Source organism: Bos javanicus, chromosome 12, assembly GCF_032452875.1.
Source record: "Bos javanicus breed banteng chromosome 12, ARS-OSU_banteng_1.0, whole genome shotgun sequence".
In the NCBI taxonomy this organism is placed as follows: Eukaryota; Metazoa; Chordata; class Mammalia; order Artiodactyla; family Bovidae; genus Bos; species Bos javanicus.
The window spans coordinates 85,838,494-85,858,888 of NC_083879.1; the positions used below are offsets into that span (position 1 = coordinate 85,838,494).

The 20,395-nt window shown below is 53.7% G+C and overlaps 1 protein-coding gene across 7 annotated transcripts in view; it reads left to right on the plus strand.

Annotated features, from left to right (window-relative positions):
* ARHGEF7 (Rho guanine nucleotide exchange factor 7) overlaps positions 1 to 20,395 on the plus strand; it is a 102,310-nt gene that overhangs the window by 23,076 nt on the left and 58,839 nt on the right. For 4 of the 7 annotated variants that reach the window (XM_061435387.1, XM_061435390.1, XM_061435386.1 and 1 more), the window contains exons 2-3: positions 4,853 to 4,939; positions 17,600 to 17,684. In XM_061435387.1, coding sequence (XP_061291371.1) covers positions 4,853 to 4,939; positions 17,600 to 17,684 — 172 coding nt within the window. Of the gene's footprint in view, positions 1 to 4,563; positions 4,671 to 4,852; positions 4,940 to 15,596; positions 15,844 to 17,599; positions 17,685 to 20,395 lie in introns of those variants that run through there. The other 3 variants (XM_061435393.1, XM_061435389.1, XM_061435391.1) reach the window with 3 other exon arrangements.

Below are 20,395 nucleotides of genomic sequence, written 5' to 3' on the forward strand. Positions count from 1 at the left end.
GGCCCTTCCCCTTTCACGACGACGGCCCTCCCCTACTTCACCCTTGTCCCCAAGGTGCATGCTGCTGGGAGGGGGGCTTCCTGGCTGGGTCACAGAGAGCCCTGGTGCTGGGAGGGGTGTGACTCTGATGACCGTGGGCTGCAGCTCAGGGTTGTACTTCTTAAGCTTTCACAGAAATTGAAGGAGACCCCAATCAAGCTGTTAGCTGATGAGGTAAAGTTTTTATTTATGACCGATTGTATCAGGACTTCGGCTATGTAACTCAGAAGGTTTCAGAGAATCAAGTTACATCCTAACAAAACTCCATCCATTTCCATGCACTTAATTTATGAACAAGGTTTCTCAGTGTCTGCATAAGAAACCCCAGTAGAATAGAACTGGTGCTGGTCCATATCTCTTTCCAGCAGTAAGTGATCATCCATGGTAAATAAACCCATTAAAAAAACCTTCTTCCTAAGAAAACACTATTTCAATGACAGCATTATGTAATGTAGTCACCATAGGGTGACTGTTCTAAAAAGTACACATGTCCACTGCTCACACACACACACGCATACTGTGTACTGGACAGTACAGTGTAACACAGGAAAGAAAACCTTCAAAACAGGGTTAACTGAAGACTAAACATTTAAAACACATTGCCTTAAGAGATACATTTTCAAATAATAATTCGCATTTTGTAATTAATAATTTTTATGAAAAATATGTTTACATCATTTGTGAACTCAGAGAATTCGTAACAGATCCTTATGGATTAATAGTTTTAAATGTTGAGGCAATTCTCATTATTTGTGGTAACTGCATTCTACAAGGGCACCGTGACCACTGAATTAGCAACAACTGAACCACTGTTCCTGGAGAAATACGGGGTTAGTTTCCTTTGAGACTATGGTCACAACATTTGGTCAACTAATTAATACCTAATCTTCTTTTGGGTATGTTTCTGTTTAAAGATGGCTTATTTAACATATATATGTATATTTACAAATAATTACATGCTGTGTATCTTCAAAAGAAAACACTATTTCAATGATAGCATTATCTAATGTCACCATAGGGTGACTGTTCTAAAAAGTACACATGTCCACTGCTCACACACACATACACATGCATACTGGACAGTACAGTGTAACACAAGGAAGAAAACCTCCAAAACAGCGTTAACTGAAGACTAAACATTTACAAATGTACAGAAACCACCTCACTGTTGATGGAGCTGTGCGACATGTGGCAGGGCAGTGCACAATGTAGTTAAGCCCCTCAATGTTGGCTTGCCCCTTGGAAACTTGTCCCTTGTGGCTCAGCTGATAAAGAATCCGCCTGCAATGCGGGAGACCTGGGTTCGATCCCTGGGTTGGGAATATCCCCTGGAGAAAGGAATGGCTATCCACTCCAGTATTCTGGCCTAGAGAATTCCATGGACTATGGGGTTGCAAAGATCGGACACAACTTCTTTTTACTTCACTGGAAACTCAGGAAAAGTGGTGAAGCTCCCTGGGCAGGAGAGGAAGACGTCAAGGAGGGTGGCCTGGCAGTCCTGCCCCAGGAGTTTGGCCTTCACAGCTTGCTGATGGTGTCAACAACTTTCCCTCCCAATTGGACTTGAAATAATTGCTTCAGCTCTGTCTGCTTGGCTTTTTGCCTCATATCTTTACATGTTTTGGCATAAGAAATGAATGCAGTTGAGGCAAGGTGCTTAAATGCGAGGCAGCGTTTGGGCACAGGGTCCCCATTTTCCACGTCATTGAAAACTTCTTCCAAGGCTGAAGGCCATCCTGCCACCTTGGCTGCTGTAAGAGGGACGGTTCTTGCAGTCTCAGGCTGACTTGCATTGCCATCCTCATCATCACTGACTTCAAAGCCTCATTCTGCCGTCTCATCTGAGGCTTGGTTGGTGGGTTCTGCTGTTGTCTCTCTCCAAATTGCCTCTGTCGCCTTCCTTCATGTTATGGAAACCCTCTCCACTCATTTGTTGTGCAATATGCATTATGTTTTTGACACTATTCTTCATATTTTCTATGACATCTTCAAAACCTTCAAAAATTTTCAGTCTGGCCAAATGTTTCCCCAGCAATTGCTGATGGTAGCCTGTTTGACACTGTCCCAGGCTGTGCTGATATGCAATAATGTTGCGTATGGTGACTGACTTCCAAGTACTCCAGTATGGTGGTCTCCTTGTTGGTGCTGAGAGCCTCGAAAGCCTTGCTTAAAGCTCCCTGGCGTAATGTGCCTTGAAAGCTTTTATCATGCCCTGACTGAGGGCTTGGATGAGAGATGCCATGTTTGGAGGCATGAGGACAACTTCTGTGTCAGGGTGGGCATTTTTGAGCTCTTAACGGCAATGAACTGGGGCATTATCCAAGATTAATAAAACTGTGAAGGCAAGGTTCTTGCCATGGAGATAGTGTTCAGCTTTTGGGAAGCAGTTGTGGAACCTTCCCAGAAATATTTCAGATGCCATCCATGCTTTTTTGTTCTATCTCCAACGGACTGGCATATGGTTCAAGGTTTTCCCTCTGAATGCTCGTGGGCTTTGTGCTCTGTGTACCATGAGGGGTTTTCTCTTAGTCACCCTTGGCGACTGCACATAATAGCAAGGTTACCCACTCTGAATGATTTAAAGCCAGGAGCTTTGGAGGCCATTTGCATTTCACAGGCTCACTTGCCAGCATTCTTGTAAAATAAGCCAGTTTCATCAGCACTGAAAACCTGCCCTTCTGTATAACCTTTTTAATATATAACACTTAGCAGGTATTTTCTAAACTTTTCTGCTGCCTCCTGATCTGTAGAACCTGGCTTGCCTGCAAGTCTAACATTTTTCATGTGGTATCACCTTTTGAATTGTGCAAGCCAACCTTCACTAGTTGAGAAGGGTTTAACATTGTCTTGGCCCTGGGTAAGATAAGTGTGCATTTCTTTGGCTTTCAGCCTCACAACAATGCTGTCTACTACGCTCTTTTTATTGCTTGTCATCTCATGAATCCACAAATTTAGTTGCTATTCCATCTTTCCCACAGTTACATCATGCACTATAAAGGTTACTTTGGCACTTTCCAGAGTGGGTTCATGTTATCTCCGAATATCTTCTTCCTTTTTCTAGATGTACCGTATTGTTGACTCATTACCGTTGAATTCGGGGCCTGTAGCGCTATAATTCAGGCCTGAATGAAGTTTATCTATCCCATGTATTTTCTCTGTAAGGCACATCACAACCTTCTTGTGCTTAGGAACACTGGACAGTGCTTTAACACTATGCTTGGGGGCCATTTAAAATAGTGAAATCACCAAGAAAAAGCAAAATAAAACCCCCCCAAAAAAACAGTGAAAAACGTAGCACCAGTAGATATCGGAAAGAACATTTGTTTCCATTATGAGCTAATGTAAGATGGCATAGCATGCTCTTGTTCAAATTCAGCTGGGAACGTGTGAATAAGGAAATTCAAATTTCTTGCTGCCTTGCACATGTATAAATGGCTGAGAAAGTACTGCAAATACGGATTTTGTGGTTACACATAAATTTTATCGAGTAGGCCAATTTGCAAATACGGCATCCATGAATGAGGACTGACTGTGTGAGGGCGTGCGAGGAAGGAGTAGATGGGGCTAGAAGGCAGCTTTGGTTTTGCTGTTCCACTGGAAAAAACAAATCTGTTCAGTATTTGGAGAGAAACATGTTGGCACTTCTCTAGGAATTTTTAAACTTTAAGAGGAAAAAAAGAGTCTCATTTCCTCCATCTTTGCACTGCTTAACACCCTGGTTTTCTTTTGTAATTTTAGAAGCCCTGAGCACTTTGACAGGAAACTACAGTATTCCTGTGAGAGGCCTGATGCAATGTCGAGATTTCACCCTAGAGGACAGAAGGACAAAAATGTCTTGAGCGTCCTGAATGCTCGAATTCCCGATGACACTTCAGTTCATGTGTCGTTCAGAACAACAAAAAGCTCTTCTGAAGTCTCAGGCTTCTCCCTTGATTGTTCTGCGTAATTGGTGCTGTTCTTGGTGTCCTTCGTTTCTTGCCGTGGGAGGTTGTTAGTAACTCCTTACACGCGTGGCGGTGGCCTTTTCAGCTCTGCCTTGGACCAAGCACCGAAGCTCTGTCTGCGGGAGCCCTCGCCGCTCGTCTCCTGTGATGGAGGCTGCAGTTGCCACCATTTATCTCCAGCAGCCTTCGCGCTGACGAGTAGCACATGGTCCATGTTTAGAAGAAAACACTGCGCTTTAATCCCAACATGCATAATTTACGTTGCTAATTAGTTTAAATCATCTACTAGAATTCTAGCCCCCTTCTCCCCTCGAGCCGGGGGCGGGGAAGAACTGAAGAAAAAACAGGTTCTCGCCAGCCCCTTCGTTGTTGCTTGAAGCGGCGGAGGCCAAGCTGTCCCGGGTCCCCGCTGGCCGGGCGGGCTGCGTCCGCGGGGCCGCGTCGGGGAAAAGCGCCAGCTTTCGGGGACGGAGGAGCGCTCGCGTGGCACGCGTCCGGTGGGCTGCATCCGAGGCTGAGGGCCAGGCGAGGGCGAGGAGGCCGCGCCAGCGAGGCGGAGGCCGGAAGGGGTCGCGTGAGGGGGGCTGGCCGGGGCGCGGTCTGAAGACGTCACTTCCGCCGCCGCTCCACTTCCTGGTGAGGGAAGGGGCCTGAGGAGATTGGTGCAGCCGGGAGGAAGGAAAAAGGGTGAGGAGAGGCGGCGGCCGGGCGCGCGGGCGCCGGGGGGCGGCCAGGGGCGCGCCGGGCCGCCGGGGCCGCCCGGCCTGGTTGCGCGAGGGGCGGGCGCGCCCGCGGGGGACCGCGGCGGGCTCGCCTCGGGGCGCGCCCGGCCTGCGCGCGGCGCTCAGCGCCTGTGCTCTGTGTTGCAGGTCTACCCGGAGCCCCGGAGCGAGGGCGAGTGCCTGAGCAACATCCGCGAGTTCCTGCGAGGCTGCGGGGCGTCCCTGCGGCTGGAGGTGAGGCCGGGGCGCGGGGGGCGCGGGGGGGCGCGCGGGCGGCGCCCGGGGGCGCGAGCGGTGTCGGGGCGGGGACGAGCCCCGCGTTTCGCCCTGCGCGAAGGGGAGAGGGGCTCTGGTGGATCGCGGGGCAGGTGACAGGCGCTCGTTCGTCGGGGGCGCCTTAGGGTTCCTTGGTACCCGGCTCAGCGTCCTCTCTGCGCTGGGGATGCTCGGAGGACCCGCGTCCAGGTTCGCGAACCCAGGCCGGTGTCGGGCCGAGCCCGGAGAAAGAGAACGGGCCCCTCCTCGTCCTCGACGCGCTCCCAGTCTCCCTTGGGCAGTCGGTCGGCTGGCTCTCATTGACTGGGCGTTTAGGCTGGAGACGTTAGCCTGCGTCTCGGGGAGCCTGCTGGGCGGAGGTGTCGTTTCCACGTTGCTTAGGATTTAGTCTCTACGCTAAGTACCGTCTTTCAGCGGCGTCTCTCTGGAAATCCCTTTTTCATGTTACGTTCCCATATGTGGTTCCCCCCCACCCCCCAAGCCCTGGGGTAGTGCTTTAGATCAGAAATGCGGCTGCTTTGTGTGTGCTGGGGGGTTTAAATCTTGCCTCTTCTACCTGTGGCTTTAGCGCTCTCTGCCTCTGTTTCCTGATCTGAGTGCTGGGATGAATTCTGCCCAGCTCCTAGGCAGCAGTGAATGAGAGCATCTTCAGAGGAGCCGCGGCGGGTTCTCCTCCTGAAAGGGCAGCCTCTTCTGTTTCTTGGGAGATAAATCTGGAAGCCGTCAAATCTGAGGAAGATTCTATGGAAAGCTTATCTGTTGGTACTGTTTTTAGCACTAAGTTGATAGTGTTTGATATCTGTGAGGAAATCAGACCCTGAGGCGATTCCAGAGCAGAGATGTGGCGGTTCAGGAGTGGGAGAGACATTGTTTCAGAAGGGTCCTTTTCTCTGCTGGGTCCGCTTGGTCATTTTTCATCGAAGTTCCCTGTCATGCTGTGATAATGAATGTTTGTGGCAGTTTTTGCTTTTTCTTGGTTGTTGTGGAATTTTATTATCCTTTCCAAACTATGGAGGTTTTTTTTTTTAATCGTTAAATTTGAAACTCAGTTTGTACTTAGATATAATGTGACATTTCAGTGTAAGTTTTTAAGGAAAGAATTGTTTTTTTAAAAGTTGAATTAAAAAAACAAACCCATCCTTAGTTTTCCAAAGGTTACCGTTGAAATTTTATGTTTTTTATGTTTTTGTTGAAAAAAAAATGTTTATGTTGAAATTTACTGTTTTTTAAAATTAAGAGCTTATTTAAAGACGTTAAAGACGTTCTAGAACAGACATTGTTCACTAACGCACCCTAAGGGTCTAGAGCAGTGCTTGGCGTTTCGTAGGCCTTTTTTGTAGGCTTTCCGTAAATGCTTGTGACTGATTGACCTTGAAGTTGTAGTTGGTATCAGATGTTTCACTTTATGTAGAAAAATCAATTTTGACTTGTTTTGTGCAAATTTTTAAGAATATCTCTATTAGTAAAGTTAATATAGAGACAAGTTTAGTTACCATTCTTTCAAGCTTAATTATAAGTCATACTTAAAACTTTCAATTAAATGACAGGTAATAATAATAAAGCAGATCAGAAAGCCCATGCACTGTTTAAGCACTCTGAAAAAGGAACCTGTGTGGTATGGACTCAAGGTGGGCTTCCAGACTTGTTCTCGTCCGTGATATGAAGGGACAGGCCTGTCTCCTGGAAGACAGCCTCACACATGCAACACAAGTGTGGCCATTTCCCAGGGTTTTTAAAGAAAAACATGTGGAAGGGAGTGAGCAGAGAAAGGCTTTGTTCTTCTGAAATACCTTGTAGCTCTATGCTTTGTTTTCACAAAGTCCTGGAAGATGAGAGATTGACAAAAAGCTTTTGAAATTACAAATCTGAAACCCAAAATTGATAGCTTGAATTCTGGATTAGCTTTTTCTTTATGTAAAGGGTCAAGGTGCTTTTTTCCAGAGGTTTAGACTGAATTGTGTTTGTAACAGACTGCTTATTTTTGGTGTATGTATTTTCTTGTTTACCACCATTATAAATTATCCACAGATTTCTTAAAGGAAAAGAGGAATGGAACATCATAATCACTTTTTCAGTTATTTTCATGTGTACACATCTTAATACAGTGTGGAAATCAAGTATTATCCCCCAGTGAGTGGTTCTGATCATGAAAGGAGTTTTAATTTCAAAGGACTATTGTACAGTTTGCATTTATTGTTAAGCTTTGAAAAACAATTTAGGTTTTAGGTTAGAAAACGTTTTGAAATTTGGAAAATGTAAAAACTTATGTTTAGCAAAACAGCCTATGTGACTTCGATCTTTTCATTTTGCTTATGATTTTTTTTTGCTACCCAGTAAGCATCTTATTTGACTTTGTTTCCTTCAATAGTATGGAATTTAATAAGAATTTAGATTTTTTTTCCTCATGTTTCTAATAGTGTAATAAGGATGTAAAGTAACGCTATTTAGAATTATGTATGCCTTGATAATGAAAGTGGGAACTTTCCTGGGAAAGTCGAGTTTGCTGACGAGAGGAGCCAGGCACTGTGAGCGTCTCCAGCTCGAGAATGTTCTGTCTGGAAGCCCCCATTCCCGGGTGCCTGTGGAGGGACAGAGCTTGCCCCGGCTGTTGTGACGTTGTGAGAACGCTGCTCATGCTGACCAGCTGTGTGTGTAGCTTTCCCGCCTCCACCTGCCCGATTTCAGGTGGTTTACATTCCTGAGGGACTCGCACGTGCTGCCTTAGTTTACTCCCTAGTCTGTTGAGTTAGCCGGTCCTCGTCCTCGTTTTATAGGAAGGAGCCACAGTCTGATGTCAGTTCTCACTATTAATCCTGTGAGTGTTCACCGTAAGGCTGCTGTTGGGCTTGGTAAGGGATACTCCAGAGGGGGTGGTTTGGCAGGTCGGGGGCTGGCAGGGCTGTGCGGGCCCTGGGGGACCGGGGCAGGGACCTGGGGCGCGGAGCTGGCGTTGGCCCTATGCGAGGCGCTTCGTTTTCTGAGCCTGGCGCCGGCCGGGGTGTTCCATGGCTGCTCTGTAAAGGGGGCGTTCTGGCTGGAAGCAAGTCTGGAGACTGTGTACCACGGTGCCCGTTTCCCGCCGTGTGAGTGATGGAGCTTTGATTTTCTCCCTGCAGAGAGAAGGGGAAGGCGTCAGTAGGGCCCTCCAGGGTTGTCATCGACTGGGTTGATGGGCTGATGAGGTGGGGAAAGAATGCGCCTCACGTCTTTCTAAAATTCTCATCTTCCTTGTGTATTTCTGGAGGGCAGAGTCTTATTAAACTTCTTTGTCCTCATGCTCCGTTCTCGTCTAGATTTTTAGCGAGGTTATGACTGAGATTTTGTCCAAAACTATTGAAAAATACTATTGGAAGAACTAAAACACGCTCGTGTGAAAACTTGAAACTTGTTGATGTAGGCTTCAGAATTAATTGAAACAAAGACAAGTGTATAGTCCTTTCCCTGGGAATGAGGTGCCCCACCCAGGTTTTAGCACCACCTTTGACCTGGATGCAGATGGATGGTTAAGCTGTGTGCTGGCGCTTTGCACTGCAGGTGTGTTTGGGGTGACACAGTCTGTCGTCTTAGCTAGTCATCTGTTCTCCTGACTCTGTGGTGAGCTGGAGGTGGTAGGTAATGATGTGGTGTTTATTGACTGACTTACCGAATAAACTCTTCAAGTCAAATCATTCATGTTTTTGCCAGAACTTGTCTTTTAAAGAAGTTGAGAGACAGTGAGTAATTAAAAAGTCATTTGGTAGGTGAAATGCATAGCTGTTCTCTGACCATCTTGTAGGTGCTTATAAGTTCATTTTACTAGTCCACCGTCTTTAACCTTACAGTGTACCCACAATGTTCTTATCTTAAGGTGTAGTTGGCATGAAAATATTGTTGATGTTACTTTGTTTTTTCCCACTCAGTCTTTAAAATCTGAAGTGTATTTCTCTCACTGAAAGCGTCTCTCGCTCTGAATCGGCTGCACTGGAAGTGCTCAGCACCTCACGAGGCAGGTGGCACCCACATCGGACCCTTGAAGTCTCCCTCATTGAAGAGGCTGGAGACACACGTCAGCTTGAAGTTGAACAGGACTGACATGTTGAGTAGAGTGTGTGCCGAGCTGTTCTGCCCAGGTGCCCTGTGGAGAGGGTGGCCCTTTCCCCACTTTGCAGAGGAGGGGATGACAGGGTCTCAGGTCACAGCCCAGCGCAGGAGCGCCGGGATTTGAACTTGGTTCCTGTAGCTCCACTGTCTGCATCCTCTTGGGCACGCTGCACCTGGACTGGACCAGCCAAGCTGGAATCGCAGCTTTTGCTGGTTTCTGTAGCTGCCCAAGAGACCACCACAAACGTGGTGGAGTCTCTGCAGCTTCCTGCCTCTCGGCCCTGCATGGTGGCTGGCTGCGCTCTTGGCGGGAGATCGGGAGGGCATGGCTGTCCGTGGCTGCCGAGGTGGTGGGTGGATTCCAGGTCTTATAGGGGACCATGGAGCAGGGGGACGGTCTGGGGGGACCGTGGAACTAGGGGGATGGCCTAGGGGAGATGGGGCAGGGGGGGCGGTCTAGGGGGGATGGGGACGGTCTAGGGGAGATGGAACAGGGGGGACGGTCTAGGGGGGATGGAGCAGGGGGGATGGAGCTGGGGGGATGGAGTAGGGGGGACAGTCTAGGGGGGATGGAGCAGGGGGGACGGTCTAGGGGAGATGGAACAGGGGGGATTGTCTGGGGGGACCGTGGAGCAGGGGGACGGTCTAGGAGGGATGGAGCAGGGGGGACAGTCTAGGGGGATGGAGCAGGGGGGATGGAGCAGGGGGGATGGTCTGGGGGGACTGCAGAGCAGGGAGATGGTCTAAGGGGGACCACGGAACAGGGGGGATGGTCTGGGGGGTACCGCAGAGCAGGGGGACGGCTGCTGTCTGGTACTGTGTTCTGCGTGCTCGTGAATGGCCCCCCGTACTCACACTTGGCTGCCTGCTTCTCTGGGCACAAGAATTCTAGCCCCTCAGGGGCCTGTCTTTTGATCTCATTCCCCTCTTACTCCGTTTCCCCCTTTTTTCAAGTCCAGTAAAACAGACTACTTTGAATATCTTCTAGTTGTCACTTTTCTATTTTCATGTAAAAACAAATCAAGAAAATGCCTGTTGATCTTGAGGAAGGGACCCCCCCTCCTGACAGGCTTCTCCCCGTTGGTCTGAGGAAGGCAAAGTGCCCCCCTTCTTTGCCCTGAGGCGGTTCGTGTCCCTGCGGAGCTCCTCTGAGTCCTGGGAACTAGCGAGAGGACAGGTTCCCAGGGAATCACTGCAAAGCGAGACAAATCCCGAGGCCTCTCAGACCATATTTAGATGTGAGATCTGCATTCAGTATGTTAAGAAAAAATTAACTTTCTAGCCAGAGTATGCATTTCTGAGCTAATTTGACCCAAATTTTGGACCCTATTCAGGTTGGTGTGTGTTGGGTGTTTTCCCTGGTAGTTGGGGGAGTGCCTGGTCCTCGAGCTGACTGGTGCCGGGTCTCCTGTCCACAACCGCTGGTGTCTCCCCCTGCGCTGCGGGGTGACCGGCGCGCGCGCTCCTGCTCTAGGGAGAGAAGCAGGCAGGCGGGCTGGCATTCACGGGCTGCGGAGCTTCTGTATAGGACTGTGGTTCCAGCGTCCCCTGTGGAGTCTGCTGTAACTAGTTCCCCCGTGGGTCCTTTAAGTTTTGTGTTTGCTTTTGGCTGTGCTGGGTCTTCTTGGCTGTGTCCACGCCTCCTCTAGCTGCGGCGAGCGGGGACCCTCTCTCCATGCGGTGCACAGGCCTCCTCTAGCTGCGGCGAGCGGGGACCCTCTTGTTGCAGTGCACAGGCTTCCCGTTGGGGCGTCTCCTCTTGTCATGGAGCCCGGGCTCCAGGCGCGTGAGTTGAGTTGTTCTGGGTTGTTTGGGATCTTCCCAGACCAGGGGTCGAACCCATGTCCCCTGCATTGGCAGGCAGATTCTTATCCCCTGGACACCAGGGAAGTCCTGGTGCGTGCTTGGCATGAGGGGTTGGTGACGTTGGGAGTGGTCTGGCCGGGAGAGGGGGCCACATGTTTCCCCCAAGCCTGCAGGAGAGCCAGGGAGCCTGCCTGGTGGAGGCGGCACAGAGGGAGCTGCTGTGCTTCTCCGCTCTTCCCGGTGCAGGACGGGCTGGCCCAGCTGCGCTAGGACTTGCAGCATGTTGAGCGGCAGCGACCAAATGGACAGGCGGCCTGTGGGGTGGCCGGTTTGAGTCCTGCTCCCTGAGGCCTGCGGAGGAAGGCTCTGTGTGTGATGAGCGAAGTGCTCCCCTGTCTGCTGACGTGTGGAGCCGGGGGGCCGCTGAGGGGGTGCAAGAGAGAACCTTGTGATCAGCCCCTGTTTCATTTTGAAGAGTTTACAGTCAGCAGAATAATCGGGAGGCGAGGGTGAATGCTCTGTGTTTTCACACTGTCGTCGTGTGGACGTTGCCTTGTTCGGTCGCTGAGTTGTGTGTGAACCCGTGGTTCCTTAGCTAACTATTTAACCCTCACGTGGGCTTCCCTGGTCCTCAGCTGGTAAAGGATCCGCCTGCAGCGCAGGAGACCTGGGTTTGATCCCTGGGTCGGGGGATTCCCTGGAGGAGGCATGGCAACCCACTGCAGTATCCTTGCCTAGAGAACCCCATGGACAGAGGAGCCTGGCGGGCTGCAGTCCCTGGGGTCACAGAGGGTCGGACACGACTGAGCACAGCACAGCACCCCCGGGGATACTCCAGGATGTGCGCAGCACGCACGTCTTCAGAACGAGGCCCTCCTGTCGTTTTACGCTGTTCTGGCGATGCCGTCCCTGATGCGTCCCCGGGGTCTGCAGGGCGCCTCTGTAGTGTTTCTTTCAGCATAGGTGCCGCCCAGGGGTCGTGCGCTGCGTTCACCAGGACATGTGCCATTAGTCTCCAGTTTCTCCACCGCTGTTCTTTGTGACTCCCTTGGTTTTGAAGACTCCGGGGTTGTTCCCCGTGGATCCCCCACAAGAATTCCCTGAGCCTCATCTTGACAGCTCGTGGCCCCTCTCTCCCGCCTTTAGCCCTGCAGTGGATTCTTTATTGCTGTTTTTTATTAGTAAAGTCTGCCCTTTCTGTCATCTCAGTGAAAAGCTTGGGAGGGATGGGAGTTAATGTGTACTTGAAGTTTGCTGTCTTGACGTGTTTCTCACGGTTTGGGTTTTGGCACGACTTGATTTGAGTGTTAACACAGTGTGCTCCTTGCCCTTTTGGCTCTAAGCCTCCGCGCCTAAACCAGCCGTCAGCCTGAGTACTTGGCGTGCACCTGCTCAGACTCTCTGTCTGGCGCCGTGCGACTGTCCTCCGGACGTGGAGCCCTCGGCGGGCAGATGGGCCGGGGCCGAGCTGCCCTCCTCTGCAGGCGCTGCCCCGCTGACCTGTGTGTGGGTCGGGGGGCCCAGCGACTGATGCGGCTCAGCGCTCTGCTCCCGTCTGGAACCTCTGTCAGAAGGCCTCTTGGAGCCTCGGTCTCCCCTTTACGAGGTGAGGTTGGGGTGAAGTCCGCAGCGTAGCGCCTGGGGCTGCAGGGGCTGCAGAGGCTGCTCGTGCGCGTCTTCACACCTGGCGGCATCTGTCTGGGATGACTGCGCCTCCGGGGGCGGAGACGGCGCGGCCCTTTCACACGTGGGTCCTGCTGCCTCGCTCCTCAGGACTCTGTGCTCCCTTCTGCCCCAGCCCTTCCTGGAAATGCTTAAAATATTCGGTGTCTCTTTTCTTGAGTAAGTGGTCCCTGTTCTCGTCTTTTAGGTGTTGATACAGTGGAATCCACAGAATTGAATATGATCTAATTGTCATTTAAGGGAGAAGAGACGGGGTCACGTAGGGTGAAAGTGCTGCGTATGGACAGAATCCATCACTGAACTTTAATTTTATCCCTAGGGTGTAGGAGTAGGTGGAATTAAGTGCAGAGTCTGCAGAAGCCGAGAAAGAGAACATTCTCTGCTGGATTTCTGCTTTGCACATATCCCCAGCAATATGGACCATTTGCATTAAACTTAAATAGCACAACTCATTCAAGATTCATTTTTTTACTCATCTTGTTCTAAAATCACAAATTCCACTTGACAATGTGATAGGGCAAGATTATATTTTTAAACTTCGAGAGCCACACTCCAGAGCTGTGCCAGAAGGAACAATTTCTTGTGTCAAAAATAACTTCCTCCTAAATTCATCAGTGGAGCTGACCTGGCTGGTTGCATTTGGAATGCTGAAGCTGCCTGAGTTGGGACGGAGCTGTGTCAGCCTTCTGCGGTGGGGGTCCTCTCCCTGAGGGCTGGTGGAAGGAGGGCTTCTCCGCATTGCCTGGTATTCTCTCTCTGGCACCTCAGCCGTGGTGGCGTCGTTGAGGTGTGAGTCGTCTGCTTTTGCAGCGGTGTGATCAGGCAGGTCAGAGTCTGCTGTGGCTGTGGCGTCTCTTGAGACTGGGCGGGGGTGTGTGTGTGCAGCGATGGCAGGAGCAGCTCGCTGCTGCTGGGTTGCTCCTGGGTCTGGCGGTCAGTCCCGGGGCGACCTTTCCTGCCTTCTCTGAGCCACAGCTGCAGGCAGGTCTCCAGGAGGTGATTGCGTGTCATCACCTGGCCTTGCCTGGCTCTCTGCGCTGCCCTGCCTCTCTGGCCTCTCGGCTGTGACTCCGGCAGGGCCCACAGGTGTGGCCGAGGTGGCGGACTTGCTGGTTGTGGCCGGGGTCTCCTGGTGGCCTCGTGGCCTTGTGAGGAAGGACCTTCCTGATCTGCAGCCCACGCAGAGACAAGCCGAGTCAGGAGATGGCCAGAAGCTTCTGATTTCATGCCCATGGTCCTTGCCATTCTCAACTCGTTACTTATGCAAACCGATAATTGTTTTTTTTTTGTTTACGCCAGTTTGAGTTGGGTTTCACTTGCTTACAGTTGGAAGGTTCCTGACTGACAAGATTTTTGTTGCATGAAGTATAACGTTATGTGAAGTTTGCTTTTCTGTTATTATATGGGAGACTCTCCTGGCTTTCATACCATCTGTGAGCCTGGAAGCTAAGGCAAAGCCGCTCGCTGGTGTTGGGGTGGGGAGAGCCTCTCGGATGGGTGAGCTGGGCACGGTGCCGTCACCCTGCGGGTGGGGTGCCCCCGGCCTCTGTCAGGCGTGCCAGCGCTCCACAGGCCCCGTTAGCAGGAGTGGCAGCTGGGTTTGAGGAGGAGAGAGGCCCAGGAGGTTGGAGCCCATGGTGGGCCTGGGGCGGGTTTCCCACAGGGACCCTCCCTCCTGAAGGCGGGGCCATGGCCCTTCCCCGGAGCATCTGGCAACTGGGGCCCGCCTGGGAGACAGAGCCACGTGCCCACCAGGCCGCGGGCTCCTGAGCACAGCTTGTGCTCAGGACTTGTTAGGTCGGCAGGTACCTGCACGTGGCCAGTGCCCTGCGCCCTGTCTCCCTTCATCTCCGGACCCCACCTTCCTTCCCGGCTCGCGTGGCCCCTGCAGAGGTGCTGACGCGCGGGGGAGAGGGGACGTCTCCTGAGAGAGCCCAAGCCCTCTGAGGGCTAGCCGGAGACCTGGGGTCTTTCTGAGAGATTCCTTGAGCAGGCCTGTGAAGCAGCTGTACTCTCTCTTCAGGAGCCAGCTCTGTTAGGGGAGACGTGGGTTTATGTCCCGCTCTCACCCAGAGGAGGCTTGCCCACCAGCAGCCCACACGACCCCGTGGCTGACCACTCGGGAGGCGTGTCCTGCTGTTGTGCTGGCTGCGGAGACGGCGTGGCTGTACTGAGTGGCCTCTTTATCCTGGGGTTCAGGCCGGGGGAGCAGCTCCTGAGCGCCGTGCCCTGCTTATGCCGGAAGGTTCCTGAAGCTTCTGTTGGGACGTTAGGGCAGCGTCCTGCTCAGAGTGGCTGCTCGTGCTGACTCTCGTTGGCTGGCGGTGGGGCAGCGGTTGGGGGCGCCCACCCCACGTCTGGGGAGGGGCCGAGTAGAGGCTGGGAGACTGTGGTTAGACGGGAGCTGGAGGGCAGCGTGGTCATCCTCTGGCCGGGGGCCTCAGAGCTCCTGCTCTGGTGGGCGGGCCACCCTGCCCGCATCGCCCCCCTGTGGGTGCTGGTGGCGGCTGGCGTGTGGCGCCTCATCTCTTCCTTGGGGACGGGTGGGCCCTCCTGTGTCCGGTGTTAGTTCAGGGAACAAGCCTGAACCACGTGTGATGTTAAGTGTGAGGAAAGAGCGTGTCAGAGGGTGGTGTAGGGAGCAAGCGTGACGGCTGGGAGGTCGAGCTTGGCTCAGGCGAGTGATGGTCTGGCTTAGCCCTCCCGTGCAGCGTCACGGCCAGTGCGCTCGGCGGCTCCGGGTTCTGAGTGCTCGAGAACCTGCCTTCTCTGCTGCACAGGTGGGGCTGGGACGCTGGGCGGGTGGCCTTCTGTTTGGGAGCCTCGGGGCCCTGACGGACTGAGGTGGCCACCAGCAGAGGGCCCACGGGCAGGCGGGCTTGTCTCCGAAGCGTGAGTGCCCCGGGGTAGCTGTGTGAACCCTTATTCCCACTTTCTCTGAACCCTAAGGTTTTTTCTTTTGTTGAATAGACTCCTGTCTCAGGAAGTAGTTGGTTATCTTTCTCTAGAGGAGCCCTTTAGTCAAAACATCTGTTGACTCAGAATGTGCGTCTCCCTCTCGGTGGCAGGCGCTTGTCTGGTCTCATTGTGTAGCTTCCTGTTGAGAAGTGTGGCGTGTGTGTGAATTCACTTAAGTTCTGACATCACTTTGGAGCCCATTGGTGGGCTGCTTCAGCCAACCAGACGCTTCCTGGTGTCCAAGTAAGATATATAGTTCTGGAATAACAGGAAACTTCAGCTTTCAACATCCTGTTTTTCTGGGTTTTGTGACTCTCTGCCTCACCACGATGAAGGTTAGTAAATACTTTTATGTATATTTCTTCTTGCAGAATACTACAATTTGAATTTTCCAAGCTCCAGAATTAGGATTTGAGGGCTGAGACCGCCTCCTCCCACCTTTTCCAGGAGAAGGAACTTTTGTGTTCTGACAGAAGGGAGCGGAGGCCTGTTCAGGGCCCTCCTTTTAATAAAGAACTCAGCCAGCCCACTGCAGATGTAGCTGCACATGTCCGCCTGGGTCACGGCTCCTCTGACTTAACTATAGTCTGTCACACGGGGATTCCAGGGACTGTCCTAAGGGGTACTTGTTTTCACAGGTGGGCAGGATCTGGCATCACGAATGTTTTATCTCCTGCTCCATCCATGAGAAAGGCGTGAGCAGCGTCGCAGAGTGCTTGGGTGTCTGAGTTCACGACTCTCTTCCCCTCTCCCAGCTCTGTTCGTGTTCTTCTCTCAACTTGGGTTTAATGGCCTCCTTTCTGGAGCTGGTTGTTCAACTCTTGGGTTTTCTTTCTTTGGTTCATGTCTAAATAAGCACACCTCACGAGGATGTTTACTTATCTCAGAAGTTAAAGCAGGAGACGGGACCGGAGGCGGCAGTGACTATCGAGATTTGGAGCAGCCCTGTGTCCTGGGTCTGTCCTCACAGAGACATTCTGAGCTGTGGGGGGGGAGGTGGGGATGGTGGGAGCCGGGCGGGTCGGTGCCTTCTTACTGCGCGCGGGCTGTCCTCTGGATGTGGGGTGTGAGGTCTGCTGCGCGGGTTTCAGTTTCTGGGGCAGCCCGCACAGGGACCGTGCAGTGTGCCAGGGCCTCGCTGGCTGTGCTGAGTCCGCCGGGGGAGTAGGGCTGCGGGAGCCAGGCGAGTACGAGTTAGCTGTGCAGGGGGTGGGAGGCAGGAAGAGGAGCCGGGCTTCCTGGCAGGATGTGAGACGCAGGAACCGTGAACCAGCTGGGGCAGAGGTGGCAGGCGGCCTGCAGAGGAAGCCATTCCTGGGGTGGCTGGCCACTGGAGTTCATCTTTGCCCAGTGAGAGAATCTCTGAAGCATGTAGCCCTAGTTTTCATTTTGGCACATGAACACATCTTTCTGTTAACTGCATCTCTGAAAGAATTTTCTTTCTCTACTTTCTCTGGCACAGAGTTGTGGATCATCTGATGGTTGAATTTCTTGGTGGGGAGGAGTTGTTATCTAGTGATCCAAAGCTGTGTGTGATCTTCAGACAGCGTTTGGGAGTGAGGCGTGTGTGTCTCAGCCCGTGGTGTTTGTGCACACGTCCGAGACCATGGGCTGCGTCTGGGCAGCCCGACGCGCGTTCTCTTCCGGCTCCTGGGCGGTCGTGTCCCTGGTCTCTGGGGTGGAGGCGCCCCTCTTTCTGGAGTCTGCCTCCCCGCTTCCTCTCCCTCGACCCTTGTGTCTACTCTGGTGTCTGGGCTTTCCTTTGGCTGCTCCTGACTTTGGCCTGGGCTGTGACCCGGAGAGGAAGTGTGTTGTAGGTGTGCCTGGCGGCCTTGGCCTCAGTCTAAGGAGAAGAGCCCTCTCTGAGTGCCAGGAGTGCCCCACGTCACTAGGAGGGTGGGGCAGGGTGGTTCAGAAATGGACTCAGCCCCAGGAGCAGAGTGGCCTGGCCTCCTGGAAGCTGAGCTCCTGGGGTGCCCCTGCCCGGGTCTCACCTGCAAAGCCCGCTGTCTTCCTCCCGCTGCACAGAACCGCCACGTCCCGCCCTGGTGCCGGGCTCGGCTAATCCTGCTTGTTCTCTTTCCCTTGCAGACGTTTGATGCAAACGATTTGTATCAGGGGCAGAATTTCAACAAGGTCCTCAGCTCCCTAGTGACGCTGAATAAAGTAACAGCAGGTAAGTGTCTTTCTACTGAACTTGAAAGGAGGGGAGCTGGGGTAGAGACCTTGCCCTTCTGTCACAGACAGGGTGAACGTTACCGAGCTTAGAAAGGATCTCGCTAAGTTCTTGATTGTGGCTTTGCTGCGATGGTATCCTTTATCCTTGTTAGAGCAGCTCTTCCTCTTCGGGTCCTCGTTTGTCTCGGTGCTTCCCCTCCTCTGCCTGAGTGAGCAGCAGAGGGGCCTCGTCCACGGGCGCACTCGTGGGCTGTCCTGGCCCTTCAGATGGGGGCGCTCTCCCCCTCACTGTGCGGGGAGGAACGGGCCCCAGGGACCACCCCCGGGGCCCTGGCGTCGCCTGCTTGCTAAGGGGGCTGCCCCGCCACCCAGAGCAGCCTGCGCCCCCACAGGTCCAGGCGGGGCTTCCGTGCTTGACCGTGGCCTGCAGTGGAGACTCTTGGCTGTTGCAGTGACAGCACCTCGGGTCACGCTGAATTAGGACCCAGGTGAGTGAGTGTAGACGAGGGTGAAAGTCTGGATCCTGAAGGAGAAGTGGGCTCCTAGACGGGCGTCAGCACTCCACCCAGAGGAGGCCTTGCAGGAGGAGGTCTGTGGCGTTTCGAGGAGGTTATCCGTCAGGCAGCATGCTGCCTCCTGCCCCCCCCCAGTGAAGGGGTGGGCTTGATGTGAGCACGCAGCAAGGGGGCGGCTGGCCGTGTGTGGCCAGGCTGGCTCTGATAGCAGTGCTTCCCCCGGGACTCCACGCCCCGGCCCACCTCGGTGCCCCCCGGCTGCCAGGGCCGCGGCTGACGTTCTGTCCTGGGGCTGGACGTGTGCTCGGGCCGCAGGCAGGAGCAGCTTCGGTAGATACAGACCTCATGCGAGGCTGGGGGAGAGACGGCAGGTCAGCTCTCGCCCTGGAGGTGTCCGTTTCCAGGGTCAGAAGGTGAGAAGAGGGCCCCGGAGGATGCTTCTGCTCCATCTGCCAGGTGGCGATGCTCAGTCATTGTGGCGGGAGTGCGGGGCTCGACACGGGCCGGGGCCGGGGCCGGGGCCGGGGCCGTGTCCGGGGCCGTGTCTCCAGGGCACCCGTGCCATCGCTCTCACCCCGTCAGGTGAAGACGTGTTTCTCGTGTGTTCTTGATGCCCCTGGGTGCAGAACGCAGAGCGCTGTTCTTTACAAAGAGCTGCTGGGACATTCTGGAGTGAACTCGGTGCTTCTCTCTTCAGCTCTTAAACAAGAGGCCAGAGCCTTGTCAAGTGAGAACTTTCTGCCTCTCGTTTGTTGGCTACTGCTCTTCATGTTTGATTTTGAAGTCAGTGTGACATATGGCCGTGCCTTTGCAGATGTCAGCCATAAGGGTCAACTCAGGTGTAAGAAGGGCTTCCCTGGGCGCTCAGTGGTAGGGAATCCACCTGCCAAACAGGAGACCTGGGTGCGATCCCTGGGTTGGGAAGATCCCCTGGAGGAGGAAATGGCAACCCACTCTGGTATTCTTGCCGGGAACATCCCATGGACGGAGGAGCCTGGTGGGCTGCAGCCCACTGGGTCGCAGAGAGTCGGGCGTGACTGAGCGACCAAACAGCGGCAGGTGTGAGACGCACGCTGCCCTTCAGGGTTGCAGTCGGCCTTGCTGAGAGAGGCCTGCCGGTGGCTCCCCTCTGCTCCTGGCACTCGAAGGAAGTGTTCTCGGGCATGTGGACGGATCCTTGCCTTTCTCTTGGACAGAGGAAAGGTTGGCGGTGGGGCAGGAAGGAGTCCTGAGTGTGCCCGGGTATAGGGGTAGCTGCTGGGCAGCTTCCTCACGCGCGTCCTCTGGGCGCTGCTCTGCACTCGTAGTTGCCCAGGTCCCCGCCCCACGGTGGTGGTGAGCGCTGGCTGTTGCCGCCAGCGCTCATCTGGGCCTGAGAATTGGAGGGGCTTTCGGACTGAGTGTCCACGTGGTTTTAGGGCAGGAGCCCTAGATGCGTGGGCCCTGCTAGCTCTGGGCAGTCGGGGAGCGTGCACCATGTGGTACCCTCCTGGGCGCTGTGAGAGCAGCTGGAAAGCTCTGTTTCCCTGGGAAGTCCTCTGGCTCTCAGCTGTTGATGAGTAAGTCAGCATTTCCTCAGACACTGTGCCAGCCAGTCCAGACAGACCTGCCAGAAAGAGCGGGCCCGGAGGCCCCCAGTTTCGGGATGTTTTCATGGAAGGCCCCCACGCAGCTTCAGGATGTTGCCAGGGCCTGCGTCTCAGGGCAGTGATTCCCTGGAAAGCCTTTTTGTGGCCTCGCTTTCACGATCCCGCTGCATCTGTGAAACAGGCTGCTGACCTACACGTGCTGGGTGGTGGTGGGTTATGTGGTCCTGACCGGACCCCCAGCAGGGACCGAGCCTTTGGTGCCCTTGACACCCTGGTCCTTCACAGCCCTGGGAGGTGAGGAAGGTGTGGCTGCCCTCGTGCAGGGGGACTTGCCCTCTGAGGGGCCGCTCTGGCCAGAAGGGCCAGGGGCTTCTCTTGCACGTCAGCGTCTTTCCTTCTCTGCACGGTCCCACAGGGGCTTGGAGCTCGCTGGCCCCGAGGGCAGGCGTGCGGCAGGGGTGCAGGGGGCGAGGCCTGGGCGGTGCTCGGAATTCACTGGGAGGCCTGTTTTTTCCCAGGTGAGAGGAAAAGATCAGAACAGACTGCCTGATGACAGAACTGTTACATGTCCTGTGCTGCTTGTTCCTGGGAAGGGCAACGGGGGT